Source organism: Daphnia magna, linkage group LG3, assembly GCF_020631705.1.
Source record: "Daphnia magna isolate NIES linkage group LG3, ASM2063170v1.1, whole genome shotgun sequence".
Classification (NCBI taxonomy): Eukaryota; Metazoa; Arthropoda; class Branchiopoda; order Diplostraca; family Daphniidae; genus Daphnia; species Daphnia magna.
Window position 1 is genome coordinate 2,733,035 of NC_059184.1, and position 19,895 is coordinate 2,752,929.

General features: G+C 39.7%; 6 protein-coding genes across 7 annotated transcripts; 1 reads left to right on the top strand and 5 right to left on the bottom strand.

The window, feature by feature from the left end:
• Positions 1-114: 114 nt before the first annotated feature.
• Positions 115-2,595, bottom strand: LOC116919013 (centriolar coiled-coil protein of 110 kDa). The gene is given in 6 exon segments (XM_032924858.2): positions 115-435; positions 539-1,688; positions 1,691-1,711; positions 1,714-1,962; positions 1,964-2,278; positions 2,343-2,595. Coding segments are annotated over 6 exon segments (1,872 nt in total). The 5' UTR covers positions 2,421-2,595; the 3' UTR covers positions 115-376.
• Positions 2,596-2,731: 136 nt separating this feature from the next.
• On the top strand, positions 2,732-3,934 carry LOC116919016 (THUMP domain-containing protein 1). The gene is given in 6 exon segments (XM_032924861.2): positions 2,732-3,039; positions 3,097-3,187; positions 3,190-3,302; positions 3,368-3,478; positions 3,552-3,634; positions 3,707-3,934. Coding segments are annotated over 6 exon segments (771 nt in total). The 5' UTR covers positions 2,732-2,880; the 3' UTR covers positions 3,921-3,934.
• LOC116919017 lies at positions 3,918-4,717 on the bottom strand. Its single transcript, XM_032924862.2, has 3 exons — positions 4,490-4,717; positions 4,183-4,395; positions 3,918-4,123 (listed from the first exon to the last, which is right to left on the bottom strand). Exons 1-3 carry the CDS (start codon positions 4,661-4,663, stop codon positions 3,959-3,961), a joined length of 552 nt encoding a protein of 183 aa, XP_032780753.2. The 5' UTR covers positions 4,664-4,717; the 3' UTR covers positions 3,918-3,958.
• Positions 4,718-6,228: 1,511 nt separating this feature from the next.
• LOC116919012 (transforming growth factor-beta-induced protein ig-h3) lies at positions 6,229-8,845 on the bottom strand. The gene is given in 14 exon segments (XM_032924856.2): positions 6,229-6,461; positions 6,527-6,733; positions 6,801-6,990; positions 7,074-7,235; positions 7,238-7,290; positions 7,379-7,436; positions 7,438-7,479; positions 7,550-7,686; positions 7,756-7,962; positions 8,025-8,214; positions 8,281-8,501; positions 8,569-8,638; positions 8,640-8,663; positions 8,731-8,845. Coding segments are annotated over 14 exon segments (1,737 nt in total). The 5' UTR covers positions 8,818-8,845; the 3' UTR covers positions 6,229-6,372.
• A 2,265-nt stretch (positions 8,846-11,110) lies between these two features.
• On the bottom strand, positions 11,111-15,021 carry LOC116919011 (transforming growth factor-beta-induced protein ig-h3). Its single transcript, XM_032924855.2, is given in 13 exon segments — positions 11,111-11,524; positions 11,648-11,854; positions 11,922-12,009; positions 12,012-12,116; positions 12,210-12,424; positions 12,513-12,612; positions 12,671-12,858; positions 12,927-12,999; positions 13,001-13,134; positions 13,343-13,532; positions 13,594-13,814; positions 13,882-13,975; positions 14,144-15,021. Coding segments are annotated over 13 exon segments (1,812 nt in total). The 5' UTR covers positions 14,252-15,021; the 3' UTR covers positions 11,111-11,435.
• Positions 15,022-15,464: 443 nt separating this feature from the next.
• On the bottom strand, positions 15,465-19,730 carry LOC116919010 (sorting nexin-14). 2 transcript variants are annotated; one of them, XM_032924854.2, is made up of 15 exons: positions 19,345-19,730; positions 19,075-19,279; positions 18,884-19,018; positions 18,588-18,826; positions 18,310-18,526; positions 18,130-18,244; positions 17,781-18,061; positions 17,602-17,657; positions 17,237-17,431; positions 16,853-17,165; positions 16,510-16,778; positions 16,248-16,408; positions 16,011-16,175; positions 15,756-15,937; positions 15,465-15,670 (listed from the first exon to the last, which is right to left on the bottom strand). In XM_032924854.2, the coding sequence occupies exons 1-15, from the start codon at positions 19,458-19,460 to the stop codon at positions 15,584-15,586; spliced, it is 2,736 nt and encodes a 911-aa protein (XP_032780745.2). In that variant the 5' UTR covers positions 19,461-19,730; the 3' UTR covers positions 15,465-15,583. The 2 variants fall into 2 exon arrangements, with proteins under 2 accessions (XP_032780745.2, XP_032780744.2); XM_032924853.2 differs by having other exon boundaries at positions 16,248-16,435; positions 19,345-19,728.
• Between the last annotated feature and the right edge of the window lie 165 nt (positions 19,731-19,895).

Consider the following 19,895-nt stretch of genomic DNA (forward strand, 5'->3'; position numbering starts at 1 on the left):
TTTTTTGTGTGGCGTCCATCAACGGATTTGCTGCAAGATTGAGTTCACCGTCCCATTTTTTTTTTTTTTTTCTCTCTTTTATCTGCCTATTTTATTTGATAATTCTCCATATCATTGCGTTTTTTATTCTTGTATTTAACGGGTTTAAGAGCGAGCACACAGGTAGGACTTCCGGACAAATAATAAGGGAAATATAGGAGATCATAAAAAGTTTGACTTTCCAAAAACATTTCATGCACGGGGAATGAAAGTACAGTTGTGCCTGTGTTAATGACCAAACCTACACCACAAAATAAGAGCTAGGCGACTTTCGTTAACCAAGACGGACGTGGACTGAATTTTTTTCCCCCCCGATAAGTAGTAGTAGATCAGTAGATCAACAACGCCAGGGTTTTCGGGTCGACGGCTTATGTTTGTTTTTGCCGTGTAATGATCCTGCCAACAAACGAATGAGAGAAAAGCATTTAGCCTTTACGCTTCAAACGATAAACTAAGACGCGTAAATGAGTTGGAATGCGCGTGGAAAGTCAGTTTTTACCATTTGATGGAGCAGCGCTGAAGGACGAGAAAGATCCGCTGGATGAAGGGCTTCGCTTGCGATCAGCTGAAGATGGGGCCAAACTGGACGGAGAGGTGCGCGGATGTGCAGTGGAGGCTGAGCTTGGCCGGCTACTATTTTGGCTGTCGTGTCTAGTCAATTTGCGCTCCAGACTTTTGACAGTAGCTGACGAGAGAGAACGACTTCTTGGTCGCATACGAATCGGCACCCCCGTAACGATTAGGCCAGCTTTTTTCTCCCTGTCACGTGCTATAACTAACATTCTTTCGTTGACATCCCATTCGAAAAAAATTTCGTGCAATGAATGGATTGCTCCGTTTAGCTGCTGAATTAGACGTTTATGCAATTCAATGTCGCTAGGCAAAATCATCATATTACCCTGGTTTAATTCTTTGAGACAGGTTGTCGTGTCGCGAATGGTTTGAATAATAGACTGCACCCGATCGGTGGTTAAGAGTCGTCGAGTCAAGTAGCCGCGAACTAACGCAGATAGACGGCCAGATTCAAACAGGCTCCTAGCTTTGGCCGAACGATCGAAGCTCTGCTTCAAGCTACGGCAGGCTGGACTTTTATTTTCGGCAACTGGTGGCTGCTGCAACGCTTGCGCTTGCATTCGTTTCATCAGTTGTTCTTCTTGTTCTTTAAATAATTGCACCAATCTCTCTTGTTCTTTAGCTTGCTTTTCCAATAATTCGTTCATTAGTCTTTGTTGTTGTGTTAAGAATTCTTCAATCAAATTCCCAGATTTGGAAACATCTTGAATTCGGGGAGAATTTCCGTTTTTATCACAATTTATTGCTACACTTTCAAGTTTAGATTTGTTAGGTTCAAAATTCTTGTGCGAAGTATTGGCCTTTTGTTTTTCAGTCGAGTTTCCGTTGACTACATCTTCAGTGTCTTTTTGGGGCAAATTTAAGTTCACTAAATTGTGTGCTGTATTTAGACCTCCGTTATTTCGATTCTTGTCCAACACAGTGGCAGAATATTGAACTCCTGTTACCTGAAGTATGCTCGTTTGCTGATTGCCCCCCTGGGAGGAATTAGCACCATTTCTTGGCAAATCATCAGAACTGGAAAGGTTAAGTGTAGGCACATCCAAAATGGTAGCTTTCTCTTGTTCAGCTGCTTTCTGTTCTGCATCATTTTTAAAAGTGCACGGGGCTAGGTGCTTCCAGTGTGTACGATAAACGCCGTACTCTTTGAGATTTAATAGGGGTTGAACAATCCAAACTTGTAGAAATATCTGTATCAGATAAGGTCAATGCACGAGGTGTAGAAGAATCTGAGGAACTAGAATCTGAGTCTGAATCTTGCATATAAGGTCCTAAATCAGTGCTCACAGCTGATGATTCTGAAACACTGACATCTTTGCAATTCTGCTTCATGGATAAAAACTTCTTATGAGAGATCCTCAATTGAAACTTCATCTAGTAATGGGGTAGATGGTAATGAGTAGGATGTTACTGGCTTTGGTACCTTGGCTGGCTGAGAAAGGGAACTATTAAGCCTCACTGGTGTTTGTAGAAGAGGTTCGCTTATGAGACGGTACTTTGATGGCTCTACTTTGGAAACATTTAGTTCATCTAATGTCACACATTTGTCAAGAATAATCTGGACTTGTTCCATAAGTTGGGACCGACGTTTTTCTTTTAAGCGGTATTCAACGGCAATAGCTTCTTCTCTAAGCTGCCGCATCGCTCTTCGTTTGTCATCGTTCAACTGACAGGTATCAAATATTATTAGCATAGTAAGAATCATGTCATGTAGAACTTGGAAAACTTACAATTGGTGGTAGAATCGGTTTTCCATTTACTCGAATGCACGAAACGTAACGATTTTCTAATACATTAGAATCTGGCATTCTAGACAAGTAGATTTCATTTCAAACAAATAAACGCTTGCAAAAAAACGGGTAATCACGTCCTTGAAACCCAACGCAAACTTCGAACATCTGTCAAAGCCTAAGGTGCATTCACAAATCACAAGCATGAAGTGTCGCTGTTCCTGGAAATTAGAAAGTAGAAACAAAAGTCCACCGTCCACAACTTTTCTATATGGTTGTGATTGTAAAAATAAAATAAAAATTGATCACAGCACCAAAGGTAAAAATATTTAAGTAGTTTTGCGCTTTTGATTTTTGCCATTTTCGGCTTTCCCGTTTTCCGCCACGCGCCCACGCCACTCCAAGTGGGCAAGTGGCAAACGTTTTTATGTTTTATTTCGTTTTTTTTCCGTGTTCGGTTGTCGACTGCTTCTTCCCAAAATTTCATTTGTAACCACGTTCTAGCCAAGCAACACTATATAGGATAAATTTTTTTACGATGTCGGAAGCGGGAAACAAACGCAAAGCCAAAGACAAGGCATATTATATTAAATCTGCAAAACAGGCTCGAAAATCTGCCAATGAACTAGGACCTGGACAAAAAGGTTTCCTTTGTACATCAAACAGAGAAAGAGATGGTGTCAGAGAAGCCTACAATGTAAATAAAAAGTTTTAAGATGAGCTGTATGAAACTATACATTTCATTGTTTTTAAGATTTTAAATGAACATGCTGACATCCTTTATGGTAGTCAAGAACCACACAAAGATGTTGAATCTTCAGAGGTTAAAAAGGAAGAAATTGAAGATGATTGACCAAGGAAATGGACGAACTCAAAAAGAAACAGGCTGCACCCGTTTCTGAGAGAAGATTTCAAAGTGTTATGACCAATATTAAGGGATGCATCTTCATTCGCTCTACTGTAGGTTTCTTTCTGTTGTATTGAACCAAATAATAATGTTTATTATATATGTATTTTTTTTTTAGTTGGAGGATCCTTCAGAAATTGTTGATGCAATCATTTCTGATATTGAGAAGAAAAAACAACAAACTACTAAATTTCTTCTTCGTATGCTTCCAATCCAAATCACTTGCAAGGTATTTTACTGAATTATAAAAATATTATAATCATGTACAACAAAATTAACATGTGGTTTGTGTCCAATTACAGTCCGTAAAAGAAGACATCCTGAAATCAGCTGAAACCCTTGTTGACAAAATGGCTAATCATAAATCCTTTTCTCTTTTAATAAAGTAAGTACACAGTGAGTTTAAGTATTAAAAAAATTGCATTTAAAAAATTTGGGATTGCCCATTTCTTATTAGGATTAGAAACCACAATCTTAAACGAGATGACCTAATAGTTCCAATCGCCGAAATTGTTGCAAGAAAATTTCCTGAAATGAAAGTTGATCTTGATAATCCAGAAATAAGCATGGTTGTTGAAGTTCTAAGGGCAACATGCTGTTTGGGTGTTGTTACTAACTATTCTGGTCGTGCAAAGTACAATCTTCTAGAAATTGCTCAGAAGGCAAAATAAAATTTTTGACTGCAGTGTAATCCCATCTTCACTCTATGTTAAGGTCTTAAATTTTCATACAGATGAGGTGCTTTAGAATTCTCAATTTTAGTTTTGTTGCATACTGCACCAGGCTGTATAAATACTGTGGAATTATTGGGACCCAAATTATACACTGCTTTCAATAAAGGATTAGGGTTATTTTCCTGTTTGGAGATCATTTCCTGAATTTCCAAAATATATTACAGAAACATAACATGTTGGTAAAAATAAAAGTGTTCACCTTTAATAGAGGAGGAAATTGGATAAATTCTGGCAAGGATTTTTTTAGCTTCTCCAATTCTTCTGCCTTCATAGTTCGGCTAAGATAGAACTCCTCTTCATCTCTGGGAACTAGTTTGAAGTCATTCTTGTAAGCAGTTTTGGACAAGTCATACTCTCCATAATGTCTTCCCCTAAAGACTTTTTCAACAAGCACCCTACCAAACAAGTTCTCCTGTATGGGAAAATGTAAAAAAAAATTACAATAACAGATATCTATAGTAAATGACTAACCACTTATTGTTTCAGCATTTCATCAATGCATTTACCTCATCCATAAGCGGCTCGGCTCGTATAATCTTAACATAAGATACTTCAGGATACCTTTCAAATTTACTTCGAACAAGAAGTCTTCCTTCTCCAAAATTTTTTAAATTTCCTACAATTTCCCATAATCTCTTTCCAAAATAGAAATTTCGTTTTCCTATGTAAACGTAAGGCATTTTGAAGTAATTGTAAACCGAACTCACAAGTGAATTTTGTCGGCTGCAATCTGTCGAAAGGTTGTAATAAACAGAAAGCGTACGTCTCACACTTTTAGGGCTCGGCCCCGATCACATTCTAATCGGGGACACCGCTACGCTTCCCCGATCAAAATGAATCGGGGAAGTTCGGTGCGGGGATTTCTTTTTTCGGTGCGGAACGGTGCTTTAATCGGTGCTGCATCGATAGCACCGCTTCAGCCATAGGGGTTAGTCTTACCAGTGATTTTGCGTTCTGATAGGCCAACGAGAATCACGTGACTAGGGTCACATTTTGTTCTAGTTGGCCGCAGTGCAACTGCCAATTTAGATCGATATTCATTGATAATCGGGGAAGGCACCGATCACCGATATCACCGCACCGAGCACCGAAATCACTTCCCCGATTAAGATTATACCCGCACCGGATCGACTAAAAAGTTCCCCGATTGGCGCGGGGCCGAGCGCTACACACTTTCGTCAGCTCTGCTTTCGTCTAGGGCTTGGCCCCGATTACCTGAACCCCCAAAAACCGACCTACCCGAAAAATGGCCGATCGGTTGCGACCAGGGTAGGTAGTTTTCAAGCGGTTCGGTTCGGTTCAAAATACCCGATTAAACCGATAGAACCTGCGCCATCTTGAAAAATGATGGATGCGTGGCGCCAAATTACAAAACGATGAAAAATACGATGAATTACCCGAATTTTAAGCTTAAATAAAATTTCTGAGTGGTCTGTCGACGTTTTGAGATACCCAAATGGACGCCAGTCGATCCAGTACCTACTGCACTACGTAGGGTATGAAGTGCCAGAATGGACCGACTGGTCTAATTGTGGGAACTGTAGAAGTTTGATTTACAGTTATTTAAGGTAATTTATTTTATTTATTTTTGATTATAAAAAAAAACTATAATCAATTATTGTTAATAGGGAACAGCGTCGTCAAGAAGTAAGCATTGAGGCTGGGCCGGCTGTTGATGCGGATGCCTGCCGGTGATGCGGAGCCGGCCATGGAGGTTGAACCGGTCGGAGACGCTGATTTGGTTGGCCAAGCTTTGCTGTATTGCGAAGCTTTGGTGGCCGACGAGGCTGAGCCGGCCGAGAAGCCAGAGCCGGTCGAGGAGACGGAGCCGGTCGAGGAGACGGAGCCGGCCGGGGAGGCGGATCTCCGGTGCAGAGGTGGTGTTGGCCGAGCCTCCACCATTGGTCCCGCAAGCATCCTACAAAACTCTAAGTCCTTTTATGTAAATTTTTTAATCCAATTTTAGTACATTTTGTTTTCTAGAGAGAAATTTTCGCCCGCCTGACTGAAGAGGTGATTAGCCTCAAGGCCTTAGTCACTGCCTCGTTTGCCACTGGATCCATGGCTGGGTCACCGGTGCCTCCACCATCCGCTCCACCGGTGCATCCGCCATCCACTCCCCTAGTGCCTCCGCCATCCGCTTCTGGAACTGTCTTCATGCTCATACGGTCCCCGTATATTTTGAATTATTATTATTTTTTTAAGGTATATTACTATATTTTGTCATACTGTTACTCTTTTCCTATTTTAAGGTTGTTTTTTATGTATTTTTTTTTTTTTTTTCTCTCCAACCTTCTTCTTACATTCATGAACAAATTCCTATATCTAAAGGTGGAATAAAACTAGAACGAAGAATATAACACGGCCAAAAAATGTTAGATGTGAGAGCTCAAAGCACACGATTAATTACATGAATTACACCATTTGATGCAGCAATATCAGCTTCAATTACATCAGCATCGGCAATTTTCACTCCATCTGCAAAAGAAGAAAGAAAATTAGATAAAGTCATACAAATGGGTTAACATTGTTTTAACACCTACTTTCGTTTACTGTTACTCCAACACTTCCCCCCCTAGCGAGATTGAGCTGTCCACTAGAAATACCCCTGCTGAAAAACGAGCTAGGGATTACATGACTAAGCAAAATCTTTTTTAACTCTCTTGGGTTTGCAATCAGAGAATCTAATGCTCCCTCCGGTAGAGCTGCAAAAGCATCGTCTGTTGGCGCGAAGAGTGTAAAAGGACCGGCTGCAGTAGTATGATTCATAAAAATTAGATTCAATCGAGTGTTTTGTAAGTCGAAATCTACTTATACCAGTGTCAAGATGGGTTTTCAACCCAGCAACGTTGAAGGCAGTGATCAGTGTTGTGAATTTCCCTTTGGATGCTAGTACTTTGACGATACTTTTATCGTTATCCGGTACCAGAACTTTGTCGATTACGTAAATGATGCCGTTAGAAGCTTCCAGAGCCTTCAATTTAAGAGCTCCGTTGATAGTTACCACCTATGCATCAATAACCAAACAGTTTAGAATCATAAAGTAACTTAAATAATTAGAAAGATTCACAGGCTTAAGTATTTTTTAACCTTGCCGTTGTTGTAAGTATTGACACGGAGGCTTTCACCGGCCAAAGATTTAGTGACCAATTCATTTTGGATAGAGGCAGGCGGTAGAGCTGAACCAACAACGTGGTAAGTCAAAACACGTTTAAGAAGATCAACGTCTTGCAAAAGGGCATTCAGAGTGGCTTGGATTCGACGGAGTTGAAAGCATCATTTGTCGGAGCAAAGACAGTAAACGGGCCTGGAAGATGGATGAATTATTTGTAACGATGACTCGTTAATTCTTTCTACTAAAAGTATATAGCTAAGTGATTTTTAAAAACTCTTACCTGCTCCGGAAAGTGCATTTGCGAGGTCAGCTTTAACGACTAAGTCCACCAATGTAGTCTAGGCCGTTCTCCGTCAAAACAGAAGGGATATTAACATCTGTCTGGAAGAAAGAAATACGTTTTACTAAACATTTTTCACTTCCACAATTTAACATGGAAAAAATCATTTACTGGGATCGGCTGAATGGCTGCCGATTTTTTTGCCTCATCAGCTGAACGAAGGATTACAGAATTCATGACGTGAATGACTCCATTAGAAGCAAAAATATCAGCGTCAATAACTTCAGCATTCCCAATAGTGACTCCATCTTTTTCACGTGAATCAGTTAGTTATAATTTTGCTTTGTTTTTTTCCAATGCCTTTTCCCATTACTTACTACGAGCCACAACAGCATCAACGTTACCACCGGCTACAACCGGTACAGCACCGGAAGCCAGTCCTCGGCTGTAGACAGTGCCAGAAACAACATGTGTCAGTAAAATTTTTTTCAGTTCTTCCGGGTTGGCAATTAATGAGTCAAGAGCACCAGGTGGAAGGGCTTTAAAAGCATCATCGGTCGGAGCGAATAGTGTAAAAGGCCCAGCTAATACAAAGCGACTTAATAGTCAATCGAAATTTCTTTAACATCGTGTAAATTATACTAACCACTTTCAACTGTCGAAGTCAAATCAGTAATTTTTAAGGCCGTCAGCAATGTAGAGAAAATTCCTTTCTTTTCCAACACTTTAACTATATTGCTTTCCGGCTCTGGTACCAATACTTTATCGATTACGTAAATAATACCGTTACTTGCTTCCAAGGTTTTCAATCTCAGCGCTCCATTAATTGTTACCTTCTAAAGACCAAGTTCTCAAGGTTACAATTTTTACATAATTTTTCTTAAACTTGAATAGTTACTAACCGCCTCATTTCCTGAACCATAAACGTTGATGCGGAGATTTTCGCCCGCTAATGAGCGCGGAGTTAATTCATTTTCGATAGAAGAAGAGACTAGAGCTGACGCAACGACGTGGTAGGTCAAAACATTCTTGAGGAGAACAACGTCATTCAAAATGGAATTAAGAGTTGACGGATCGACAGCACCGAAAGCGTCATTAGTCGGTGCGAATACTGTGAACGGCCCTGAAATTTGATCGATACCATTACGATCCGACCAGGGAGGAGTGTCATAAAAAAGTCCAACACTTACCTGCTCCAGAAAGAGCCTCTGCTAAGCCAGCTTTGACAACCGAATCGACCAATGTCGTGAGGCCATTGTTCTGTCAGAACAGTTGGAATGTTTTCCTGATTCAATAAATTGAATTGAATTTAAATAAATGGGTAAAAACGTGACATTAAGGTGGGTCCTTACAATCGAGAATTGGCGCTGATGACTACCGGGCAAGGCTAATGAAGAAGCTGCGAAGAGAACAACTGAAGCAACAATAACGCACATCATGGTGAAGTAGTGATTCAACAGTCAGATGAAGCCCGACTGTGATCACAAAATTTTAAATTGTTTACCTTTATAGATGCTAAGGGATGACCTCGAATGGGTCTAGAGAAAGCTACAGTTCCATTAACCAAATAGGGAAATGCACATCCCGTGAGCGTCGCTGAGTCCTGCGTTTCTTCTTCCTATACACCGTATTCTTAGCTTATATAAGTGTTCAGCTGGTTCACTTATATAAGTTCCCTATAAGAAAGCATGGTGAAAATCCATCGATGGGTATGGTCATCTCCAATAGTTTCACTTTTGGTTCTTTCGATACGATCGGATACGATTTTCTATATGTAACTTATATAAGCGTTCTTTTCTTTTAGCTTATATAAGTTGTTCCACAAAGAGGCTCGTGAAAAGCAAATAAATAATTTTAAAAGTGATTTTGGGATCCTCACCTTGGATTCTCCTCATTCGGGCTACGTAGATTTCAACTAATATTACCATAATAGTTGATGTCAAGGCCAATGGTAACATCATTTAAAGCGAGGTCATCACAAAGCTTTAATGCTATGGAATCAAAAGTCATCCGTTCAAATCTATCACACAATGCAAGAAAAGAGATGTAACTTGTGTCTCTGGAATAGCCATGCGTCGTACGAATAAATGAAAAGTTTACTTACGTAATAATTTCTGTCCAATTGCATTTTTTTCATGTGGCGTTAAAGTTGATACGTCCATTTCACATTTTAGCTTTCTTTCAATTTAACTTCTAATGCGTATACTACCTCCACACCCCCATAGGTACCATCGTGTCCGTTTTCTCCGTACAAAACCTGTTGAGCATGTAAATCATTCGACGACAAACTAAATAGGTGCTTCAATGGATTGATCTTTGTGAGAAAAATTTTTCTTGGCTAAATATACTACGTAGTAGAGATATTCCAAATTATTAAATAGCATAAAAATCTAGAATCAGGCAGTAGGATGACTATACTTACGCATCCTTGCATACCGTTGAGTTACTAAGGGACGAAAAGCTTGTTGAGACTACTCCCTCTCACATTTTCTTATAGCAGATTGCATCAAGATGGAGTCTTCCCTTGCCAGCGCCATCAAAAACCACGTAAAGGTAGTAACAGAAGCAAATTCGATAATGAAAAATACTAAACCTGAAAGTACTGAAACAATTCCGGAAACGAGGAAAGTGGCAGAAAACAAAGGACAGCAAAGCGGAAACAAGCATCGATTGGAAATAGATTACCTATGCGATAACGAGGATACGTTAATGCCGCTGGAATGTCGTCTTCAACAGCCCGACGCGAAACTAAATGAATGGCTACTAGAAAACAATGAGCTGAAGAACCGAAACCGCGTGTTGGAAATTCAATTAGACAACATTACCTGTCAAATGAATGACGTCACTTCAGAACGAGACCAATTGGAGGAAAAAGTAATGAGGTTACAAGAAGAACGAGACGAGTATTGCCGTGCTGCCCAAGATGCATGGCTAAACTATTCTACTTTACAAGAAAAGAATGAAAAGGAAAAGAAGGAACTTGAGATGGCTTTAGAATTGAGCGAAATTAATGGAGCTCGATGCAAGGCAAGCTTTCGGCAGTTACAGGCTGCCCTTACAGCCGAACATCTGCGGGAAACGGTTTATGCTAAAGAAGAACACAATGCCCGTCACGAACTTAGTCATCGCGACGTTAAGATTCGTAAACTGGAAGCTCAGAACGTCTGCCAAAAAAGCCGAATCGTTGAGTTAGAAATGGAACTGGAGAGGAAGAAGTCTGTTCCCAGGATGGCACAACCAGGTGTAGGGGCGGGGGCCAAAACAATCCTATCGGTTGTTCCTGCCAAGCTAAAAGAACAAGAAGATAAATCCGGCAAACCATTGAAACACGACTCTAATCTTAAGATGTTAAAGAACAAGATCCTTACCGCTGTAAAGCCTCTGATAAACAAATTGGGTGCAATCTATCCATGGAAAATTTCAAATGGGCTCAAAACGCCAACACTTGCCCGTGTTGGGGCCCACTTTTTGATCGACAAAAATGTTTTAGATGTAATATCAAACGTGTTATAATTTACCTCCTTGTAGTAATCCAGAGGCCATCTCCCTTCTCCCTTACCATTTACTCGCTCAAAAAGAAGGGGGATCACCTTTACCTGTGCACTTCAATGGGGGTAGTTCAGCATGTTTGGTACTTGCATTCTTTGCTATTTTTGTTTCGTCGCTTTCTTTTGTCTGATCTCTGAGCACAACTGTTCTGTCAGTTCAATAAACAATAATTTCTTTCGTGGATTAATGTTCTAACGCGTTTTTAATCTGCCGGATGAGGAAGCCGAGAAAAGAACAACAAGGGTATTCAAATTCAGCCTGGTGTCCTTGTGATTACAAAAGAAATAGAATCAGCAGCGCAAGTCTTACACATGAGATACCAATTAATTGCAAGTGCAAGTGTGGCTGACAAAAAAAAAACGTGATATTTTCTTAAGATGTATCATATACATCCACTCCCGCAAGCGAGTAACGGAACCTATAATGCGTTTTGCAATATCACGGAAAGAAAGTTCTAATTAGGAGACATAATTTTTATCGAGAGATTTCCCACGAAGGAAGGTGGGAATTAGATTAAATTGTTGATGACGTGAATTACACCGTTTGCTGCAGCAAGATCGGCTTCAATTATGTTTGCATTTGATATTTTCACACCACCTACAAAAGAAAAGCTACATGAACCTACGTAAAATGCTATTCAAAGAGGAAATTCTAAAGTAAGAAACAAGCGATACTAGAAAACTAGATGCTAAACTTGGTAAATGTGGATATGGAACTTACTTTGGCTCACAGTTACAGCAACTTTTCCTCCTCGAGCGAGATTTAGATGACCACTAGAAAGTCCTCGGCTATACACGGTGGTGGGAATGACGTGACTAAGCAGAACCTTTTTCAATTCACTCGGATTCGTAAATAAAGAATTCAGTACACCAGCCGGAAGGGCTTTAAAAGCATCGTCGGATGGTGCGAACAGAGTGAAAGGTCCGGCTACAACCAACAAGCAATTCATAAAAGTAAAAGCTGTAACGTTCTAAGCATAAAATAATTTCCTAACCTGAGTCAAGGTGATTTTTCAATCCAGAAACAACAAGCGCCGTCATCAAAGTCGTGAATTTTCCTTTAGTTTCAAGAACTTTAACGATACGATGCTCTTATTATTATCTGGTATGAGGACCTTGTCGATTACGTAAACGATGCCGTTTTCAGCTTCCAGAGCCTTCAACCTTAGAGCCCCGTTAATGGTAACCACCTTTCACGTAGAAAATGAAACCGCGTTATTCACTTACGTGTGACACACTATGTGAATTCTTTCTCGTTATACACGGTGCTCGAAATGACTCACCTTTCTGTTATTGTACTCGTTGATGCGAAGACTTTCACCGGCTAGCGAATTTGTGACCAGTTCGTTTTTAATAGATACAGGAGGTATGGCGGACGGAACAACGTGGTAAGTCAGAACACGTTTTAGAAGATTAACGTCTTGCAAAAGCGCATTCAATGTGACCGAATCCACAGCGTTGAAAGCGTCGTTTGTGGGAGCAAAGAGCGTAAAAGGACCTGAAAAGAGACTTTCAATTCTTGACGGACATGACCAGAAAAAACTCTAGTTTTTAAGTTAATGATTTAAGCGTGAAACAATCCTCACCTTGCTGAGAAAGGACATTGACCAAACCAGCTTTCACGAGTAAATCAGCCAGCGTAGTTAGCCCATTCTCGTTCAATATTGACGCAATGGTGCGGGCTACCTACAATTGGAACGTTTACTCCATTTCGACTACATTTCCATTAAACAAGGCTTATTACTCTTGTTTTCTGTTGATTAACAGGAGGTTTTGTTGGTTGGTTGTCAACAGCTTTTGATGGTTGGTTGAAAACAACTTTTGGTGTTTGACCGACTGAATGAAGGATGACAGAGTTAATGACGTGAATGACTCCATTAGACGCAAAAAGGTCCGTCTCGATCATCTGAGCATTGCCAAACATGGCTCCGTCTGGTAAACGAATGGAAATACAACAGAGGTCAATAAACTATAATGGTTTAAAATTGTTTTTCACTTACTAAAACCTACAGCAGCTTTAACGTTACCACCGGCGATGACAGGGACGAGACCAGAAGAAAGTCCCCGTTTGTAGAAGAGTACCAGACGCAACGTGAGATAGCAAAACTTTCTTTAGCTCTTCTCGATTGGTAATCAAAGAGTCTAGAGTTCCAGCTGGGAGAGACCTAAAAGCGTCATCGGTTGGAGCAAACAGCGTGAATGGTCCCGCTATTGTGGTAAGAACAAAATACGTGAGCTCGTTATTCAATCACATTTGAAAGTTGCATTCTTGGATAACGTTCTGTAGAGAATTAAAAAAACTGTTGTCTCTCCCTATCTTATACGAAAAGATGAACAAAAGGCTATAGAAATCTTTTCGAGCTATAAACTTTCAAACATAACTGTACACCATACAATACACAATAACACAACTAACCATTTTGAATGGTTGTTGTTAAACCAGCAACGGCCAACGCAGTCAAAAGTGTCGTAAAGTTGCCTTTCTTTTCCAAAACCTCTATGATGTTGCTTTTGGGCTCTGGTATAAGAACTTTATTGATTACGTGGATGACCCCGTTGGTTGCTTCTAAAGTTCTTATCTTTAACGCTCCGTTGATAGTCACCGTCTGCCATCAAGTTCCAGATTAATTTTAGTCCCGATATACCAGTGATTGATTTGCTACTCACTTTTGCATCTCCAGAATCGTAAACGTTGACGCGAAGGTTTTCACCTGAAGCGGAGAGTGGTGTCAATTCGTTTTTGAACAATGCAGCTGGTAGAGTTGATTCCACGACGTGATAGGCAATAACTTTTCTTAGAGCTGTAATGTCACTTAAAATGGCATTGAGGATTGATGGATCCACGGTGGTGAAAGCATTATTAATCGGCGCAAATACAGTAAAGGGTCCTGTAAAAATTTCCAATGATTTTTATGGGTCGAACTGTCAAAAAATGTTAGAAACACAGATGTTTACCTGGCCCGGAAAGAGCTTCTGCCAATCCAGCTTTTACCACCAGATCGACCAAGGTTGTTAGGCCGTTATTAGTTAAAACTATTGGAATACTACCCTATATTGAAAAAGAAAACATTACTTGTTTGTTCGAATGACTATCATTTATGTTTTATGAAGCAGAACGAATTCAGGTATAATAAGCTTTGAATTACAGATCTTCACATGATGAATAACAATGAATACAATAAGGTACTTTATAAATACAATAAAGGTGGAAACTTACCAATGAGAACTGTCGTTTAATCCTTGTATGATTTGTTTGAGGACCATCAGAAAACGCCGAAGAAGAAGCGATGAGGAGAGTGACGAAGGCAGCTATTAGGTACTTCATTTGGAAGAGCTGTTCACTAGTCTAACGAAGTCTATCTGATCGGAAAAGTTTGAAATTTCAGGCTATATATGAGCTGCGGAATAGCCTCCAGCGTGTCACTGTTTGTAGAGAAAGCTACGGTTTGCTTCGCCAAAGATGGAAAAGCTCATCCTCACTCGCTTTTTACTCGTTCTTCCCTACACTCTACCTGATGCTCTTATATTTTTCTACTACGCAAAATACTGTCAAAGCTTAAAGTGTTTCTGATTTTTCAGGCATACCACGTGAGAAAAAAACAAAGGATGCTGAACACGTACGTGGACACCAGTAATTCCGGCGAAAGCTAAAACGCAAGCAATCGCCATTAACTCACATCATCTTTTACCGACAATGCTTGTAGTCGGTACGACCACATTGTCTAACATACATGACGGAATTTTGTGGAAATCAATCAGCAATAATAGCTGTTCCTACTATAAATTTAGTTAAAAAGCAGCGGGATACTGCTCACGCAAGATGATAGATTAGATTTATAAAATCATGATAGAACCAGTTACCGGGCCCACTGATACCAGTAAGGAACAATTTATAATAGAGACAGTTAGCCAGAATGAAAGAGACAGAGAAAGGTGGAAGGGGTCGATAACCGAAATGTCGTGGAGACGGTAGACAGTTCATCCATCAAAAGAAAAGGAAAAAGGGGTTCTCTGAATGGCCTAGTTTTGTCTGAATGGCTTTTCACGTCCCCTTCACATCCGCGGGCACTGCCTTCGTATTCTACTGCTGGATTGTCTTAATCTACATACACGGCGATAGACGAACCAAAGAAGAAATGAATGTTGATACCTTCAACCACTGCCATCCTGCCTCACGACCCCTACTGCGCGCTTGTCATGATCGCCCTTCCACTTTCTTTCTCTGACCCTTGATAGCATTGGCTGTTTTACAACTTTCTCTGCGGCTGTTTACAATGGAAAGAGATAATGAACACGAAATGAAGTGGTAGCTTCGTTTCCATATAATATGTGGAAAACAACCCTGTAACGAGACCATCGCAAAATAGAAGAAATTATTCATAAAAAAGTTAAAGGCCTTTTAGTTTACGAATCATTTCGCAAGAATGCATTGTTACCTTTTTAGGAATTCCCGATCAAGTGATTCCCGATCTCAGTTCCCCCTTCTCGCCCTAGTATCACAATGTAGGGTCAATTGAAAGACTAGAAGGGGAAAAAAGTAGCTGACGAATTTTCTAATCATCAAGTTAACAAGTCAACAATACAAAATAATTCATCAAATATACAAAGAAGAAATTGTGTGAATAGAACCAGTGGTCATGGGTATGTGTGGATTACATTACTGTGAGGATGGGTCGGTGGCATCATTTGAAAATAGTTCGGGAAACATTTCATTTAACAAGATGTCTAATACAATGTAAGATATCTGAAATCGAGAAATATTCAAACAGGAATTATTGCGTCAAATTCCGTACTGATTAAAACCTTTAACATTGATCGATTTGACTTACTTGCTTGTTCAGGACGGGAAATTGAAGACACTGAAAAATCAGTTCACATCTTTCTTCGACGGGGTGGACTCCAAATATAGTTTTCATCCATCCAGGAACACTTTTGACAATAGAGTTCCATGCTGCCAGTCTGTATTGAAACTTTTCGCTACTTTCGGAAGAACTATGGTTAAGGATAGTTTCTAGAAGCACGTGATATTAAAATATTTAGCCTTCATTTAAAGCAAACGTATCGTGAAATGATTGGATTATTACCGTGTAGCAAATTAACAGCCAGCGTAACTTTCGCTGGCTGTAAAACACTATTAAGTTTATCTCTGACGTATTTTCTTGTATATGAATCAAAATAAGCGCTCGTCAGGGAGCGAAGTCCCACAAGCATACTGCACAGGAGCTGAGGAATTCGCCAGATTTTCCAGGCTGAAATAACAAATGAAAAGAAGAAGCCTGAACTACAGTTACTTAAATGAATAATTACGTTTCTTCCTTTACCTGCAAATAATAAGCAATCGTATGGACCACATATTTTTGGAATATAAACTGAACGGGCGAACGCACCACGACTAGAAGGGACATCTTGTGGTGGTAGGAAGGTTTTTGCATTATCTTTGAAAACAGGATGGAGTTCTTTGATAACGGGCAAGGAAACTTCACTAGAAATGTCTCGAACTTCAGTTTTGCTGTCAAAATCAATATATATATCTAGCTATAAAAACGCACAAAAGCGAAACACGAATACAGGTAGATTTACTACCTTGGTTTAGGCTTCGGGGCTTCAGTAGATGCTATAAACGTTTGAAGGAAACTTTCTAAATCCTGTCCCTTCTCTTTACGCAACTTCATCGGCACGTGTCGCATCATCCGACTAAATCCTAAGTCCGGAAGTAGATTGGATCCCATGGCTGAGCTATCACCAGTTGCTTGACATGCCGAAAGATCCGACAGAGTTAGAAAAGAGAAAATGAGATCGCTTCCTTTCAAAGCTGGCTGCTGAAGTAATGTCCGTAGAAAGGATTCGAAATCCTAAGAAATTTCAGACTAGTTATAAAGCGCAAAAAAATAAATAAAAAATAACTTTAAATGGTTAAGGATCTTACAACTCGAACGCTTTCCAAAAACTTCAAGCTCCGAGTCCCAAACATCTTTTTCTGGGGAAGACGATTATCAAGAAACTCTCCGTGAAATTCAGTTAACTTGCTTTCCAGATAAAAGAATTCCAGATACGTTCGAATTACGGTCCAGCGATACTCTTCTGGATCGTCCTCCGGTCGTATATCACCCCTTTGAATTTCGACTTCGAATGCCCATATGGCTTTACCAGCAGAATCAACAGCCGAAACAACTCGAGGAATGGAAGTTTTCCATGCTGTTAGATCTCGTCCCGAGACCGGTATCAGATCAGCATAAGCACTAGCGATTTATGATTGTCAAGTTAGTTTATCTGAATTTTCTTCAACATGGATTAAAATACAGATTTTTACCCAATTCCGTCGTCTGCATCCGCATCGTCGGCGATGAAATCCGCCTCAGTCAAATCTATTCCTGTGTCATAATTTTCTTCTTCGGGTTCCAGTAAAGAATTGCCAGCTAGTTTAGCATCTGAGGTTAACCAATTTGGACGTAATGCAGCACGGAGTTTTTTTCCCCATCCTGTAGAAGTAGTTTCACCTTTCTTTCTATGAAGGCAAAAAAAAAAATATATAAAATAACTCATGTCAAAATTATGTCATTTTTGTGCAGTGATTCAGAAAGTTTTGAAAGTTAGCGGCCTTCTAGTTTCTCAATCGAAAAACCATGAAAACGAAATAAACTTTCATCCATCACTGTGTACTTGCTGCAAAAATACTTGGTGTTTTTAGATGATCCTCCTGACTGCTGTGCACCGGTGACTAGTTGGTAAAACTTTAGAGGCAAACAAAATAACAACAAAATAAGCAAAGTATTTAATAAATGGAAATAAAACAAAATTAAAAGAATCTTATGACAAATACACGATACTCTATGTATCGGCAATTGCGTATCTACCTCAGGACTGCGGTAAAAACGAGGCAAAATTTTTTTCTCCAGGATGTCCATTACATAATCGTATGCCTCAAACAGTGTAGGGCTCGTTCTCAAGCGCACAATATCAGCTGTACTTGCATATACGATTGCTTTCATTTCACGTTTCGATTCGTTTTCAAAACCGATGCAGTCTGGAGACGTATGACAGAAATATATTTCAAACATTTTTTGCCCCATAAGTTGTAGCCGCTCTATTTGCTCCGGTTTGAGATCAGGGTTCAACAGCTTTTCATTAAACTCGTCTAATTAAACAGGAACCAAAAGACAATAGGTTATCATGAGGAATTTCGCAAACAGAATAGTTACTCACCAACGGCGAAACAAAATTGAAGATACTTAAGGGTGTTAATTCGTTTTAAAAACTGCATAAGCTGGTATAAGTGTGGAGGTGTTTTCAAGATGGATGAAAGACTAGGGTAAAGACACTGTAAAACAATCCCAGATTGAGGAAGAAACTGTTTTTAAAATTTTGAAAACAGTAAAAACATACCAGGTTTTTGGTATTAGGGTGATAATCTTTAGTAAAATTGTTCAATATTTGAACACCAGGTTCCGATTCCTCCGTTTCATTTGCTAACAACACAGTACTATACTCGTCTAACCAAACGATTATGACCCGGTTTATGTTCTCGGGATTGGCTAATGCATCCATGGCATTTTGAAGAATCTGGCAGCTGAGAATATCGCGCAGTAAAATAGAAAAAAGCCTGGAATAATTCGAAAAGTTAGCAAAAACAGGAAAAAGAAATCAAGGTTGTACAAGCTTACTTGCTGGATTTCAGCTCAACAGGGAGAAGATCTTTGAGGATCAGCTCTGAACACTGTTTCAAATACAATTCTTCTGTTTGTCTGCTAGATATTGCTGGATGAAGATTTGTTCCAAAACATTGCAAGACATGTTTCTCTGTGTCCACAAAATGACTTTGTTCACAACCGGTAGTGAAACACTCCAAATGCCATAACAGTGCTGGAATAATCTTGTCAATAATCAAACTAGCGAAGTCAATCTAGGAGATAAAAAAAAATTTTTACACTGGTCTTTTTATGTGTTATTTGGATAGTACTTTGTCAAGTAACACATGTAATCTGACAATTATGTGTTTTAATATGTGGCGTATTTCATCAACAAACTGATCTTCTTTGGCTTCAAGTTTAGAGTGCCATTGAATAATGAACTTCTCCAGTATGCCATCCAAGAACTTGATAGATTAAGCAAATTATAAAAACTGTGACGAAATGTAAAAACTTTTCTTACTGCTTCTAATGCCTGATTCACTTCAGGAGAAATAGTATCACCCTTGGTTAAAAAGTATGGAGTTGAAGGCTTAGCCAGAAACTTAGATTTTTGTTTGATTTCTGGAATATCAGCCCCTAAAAGGAGCTGGTTGAAGTAGATGATGAGTATTGGAAGTTTGAAGGCAATTAGACACAGCAAAAGAAAAAGCAGTGCAATAGGATATCTAGATAACAGAAATACTTCAGCTTTTAATGCAACGGTGTTCCAAGAGTAGAAATATTTATTTACCCAAAAAAGTACCCGTAAATTATACTGGATACACCTACGGAAATCTTGAACGCTAATAGAATGTCTCGAGTCTTGAGTGAAAAAATCCAGCTGAGCACCTTTTTTCCATTACACATTTTTTTCCATTACACAAGACACATCACGCGATTGTTGATTGTCCGTGAAACGGTAACTCAAGCCCGTTAGCCGACTTTTCCATCTTGTCTGCTATGTATACATAAACGTTACCACCACGCGGAGAAAAACATGCCTGAAGGCTACTTGTTTTTATTGTCATATCTAAAAATATAATTACGAACTGTGATAAAATGACTTATGATTGCCAATTAAGAAAATTTAAGGCAGCACTATCACGTAATATATTTAATGTATTTGCAATAGCCTGTTGATACCTCGATAGTTGGGCACGGACGAGGGGACGGGGCCGCTACTGGCCACTGTGTGGGCAGCTGGGCACAGATGTGGGGCACGGGTAGGGCTCGGCCCCGGTTCTCGAAAACCCGGGTTACCCGCGGATCGTCGCCAAAAATAGTCGCCCATGGGCGATCCGG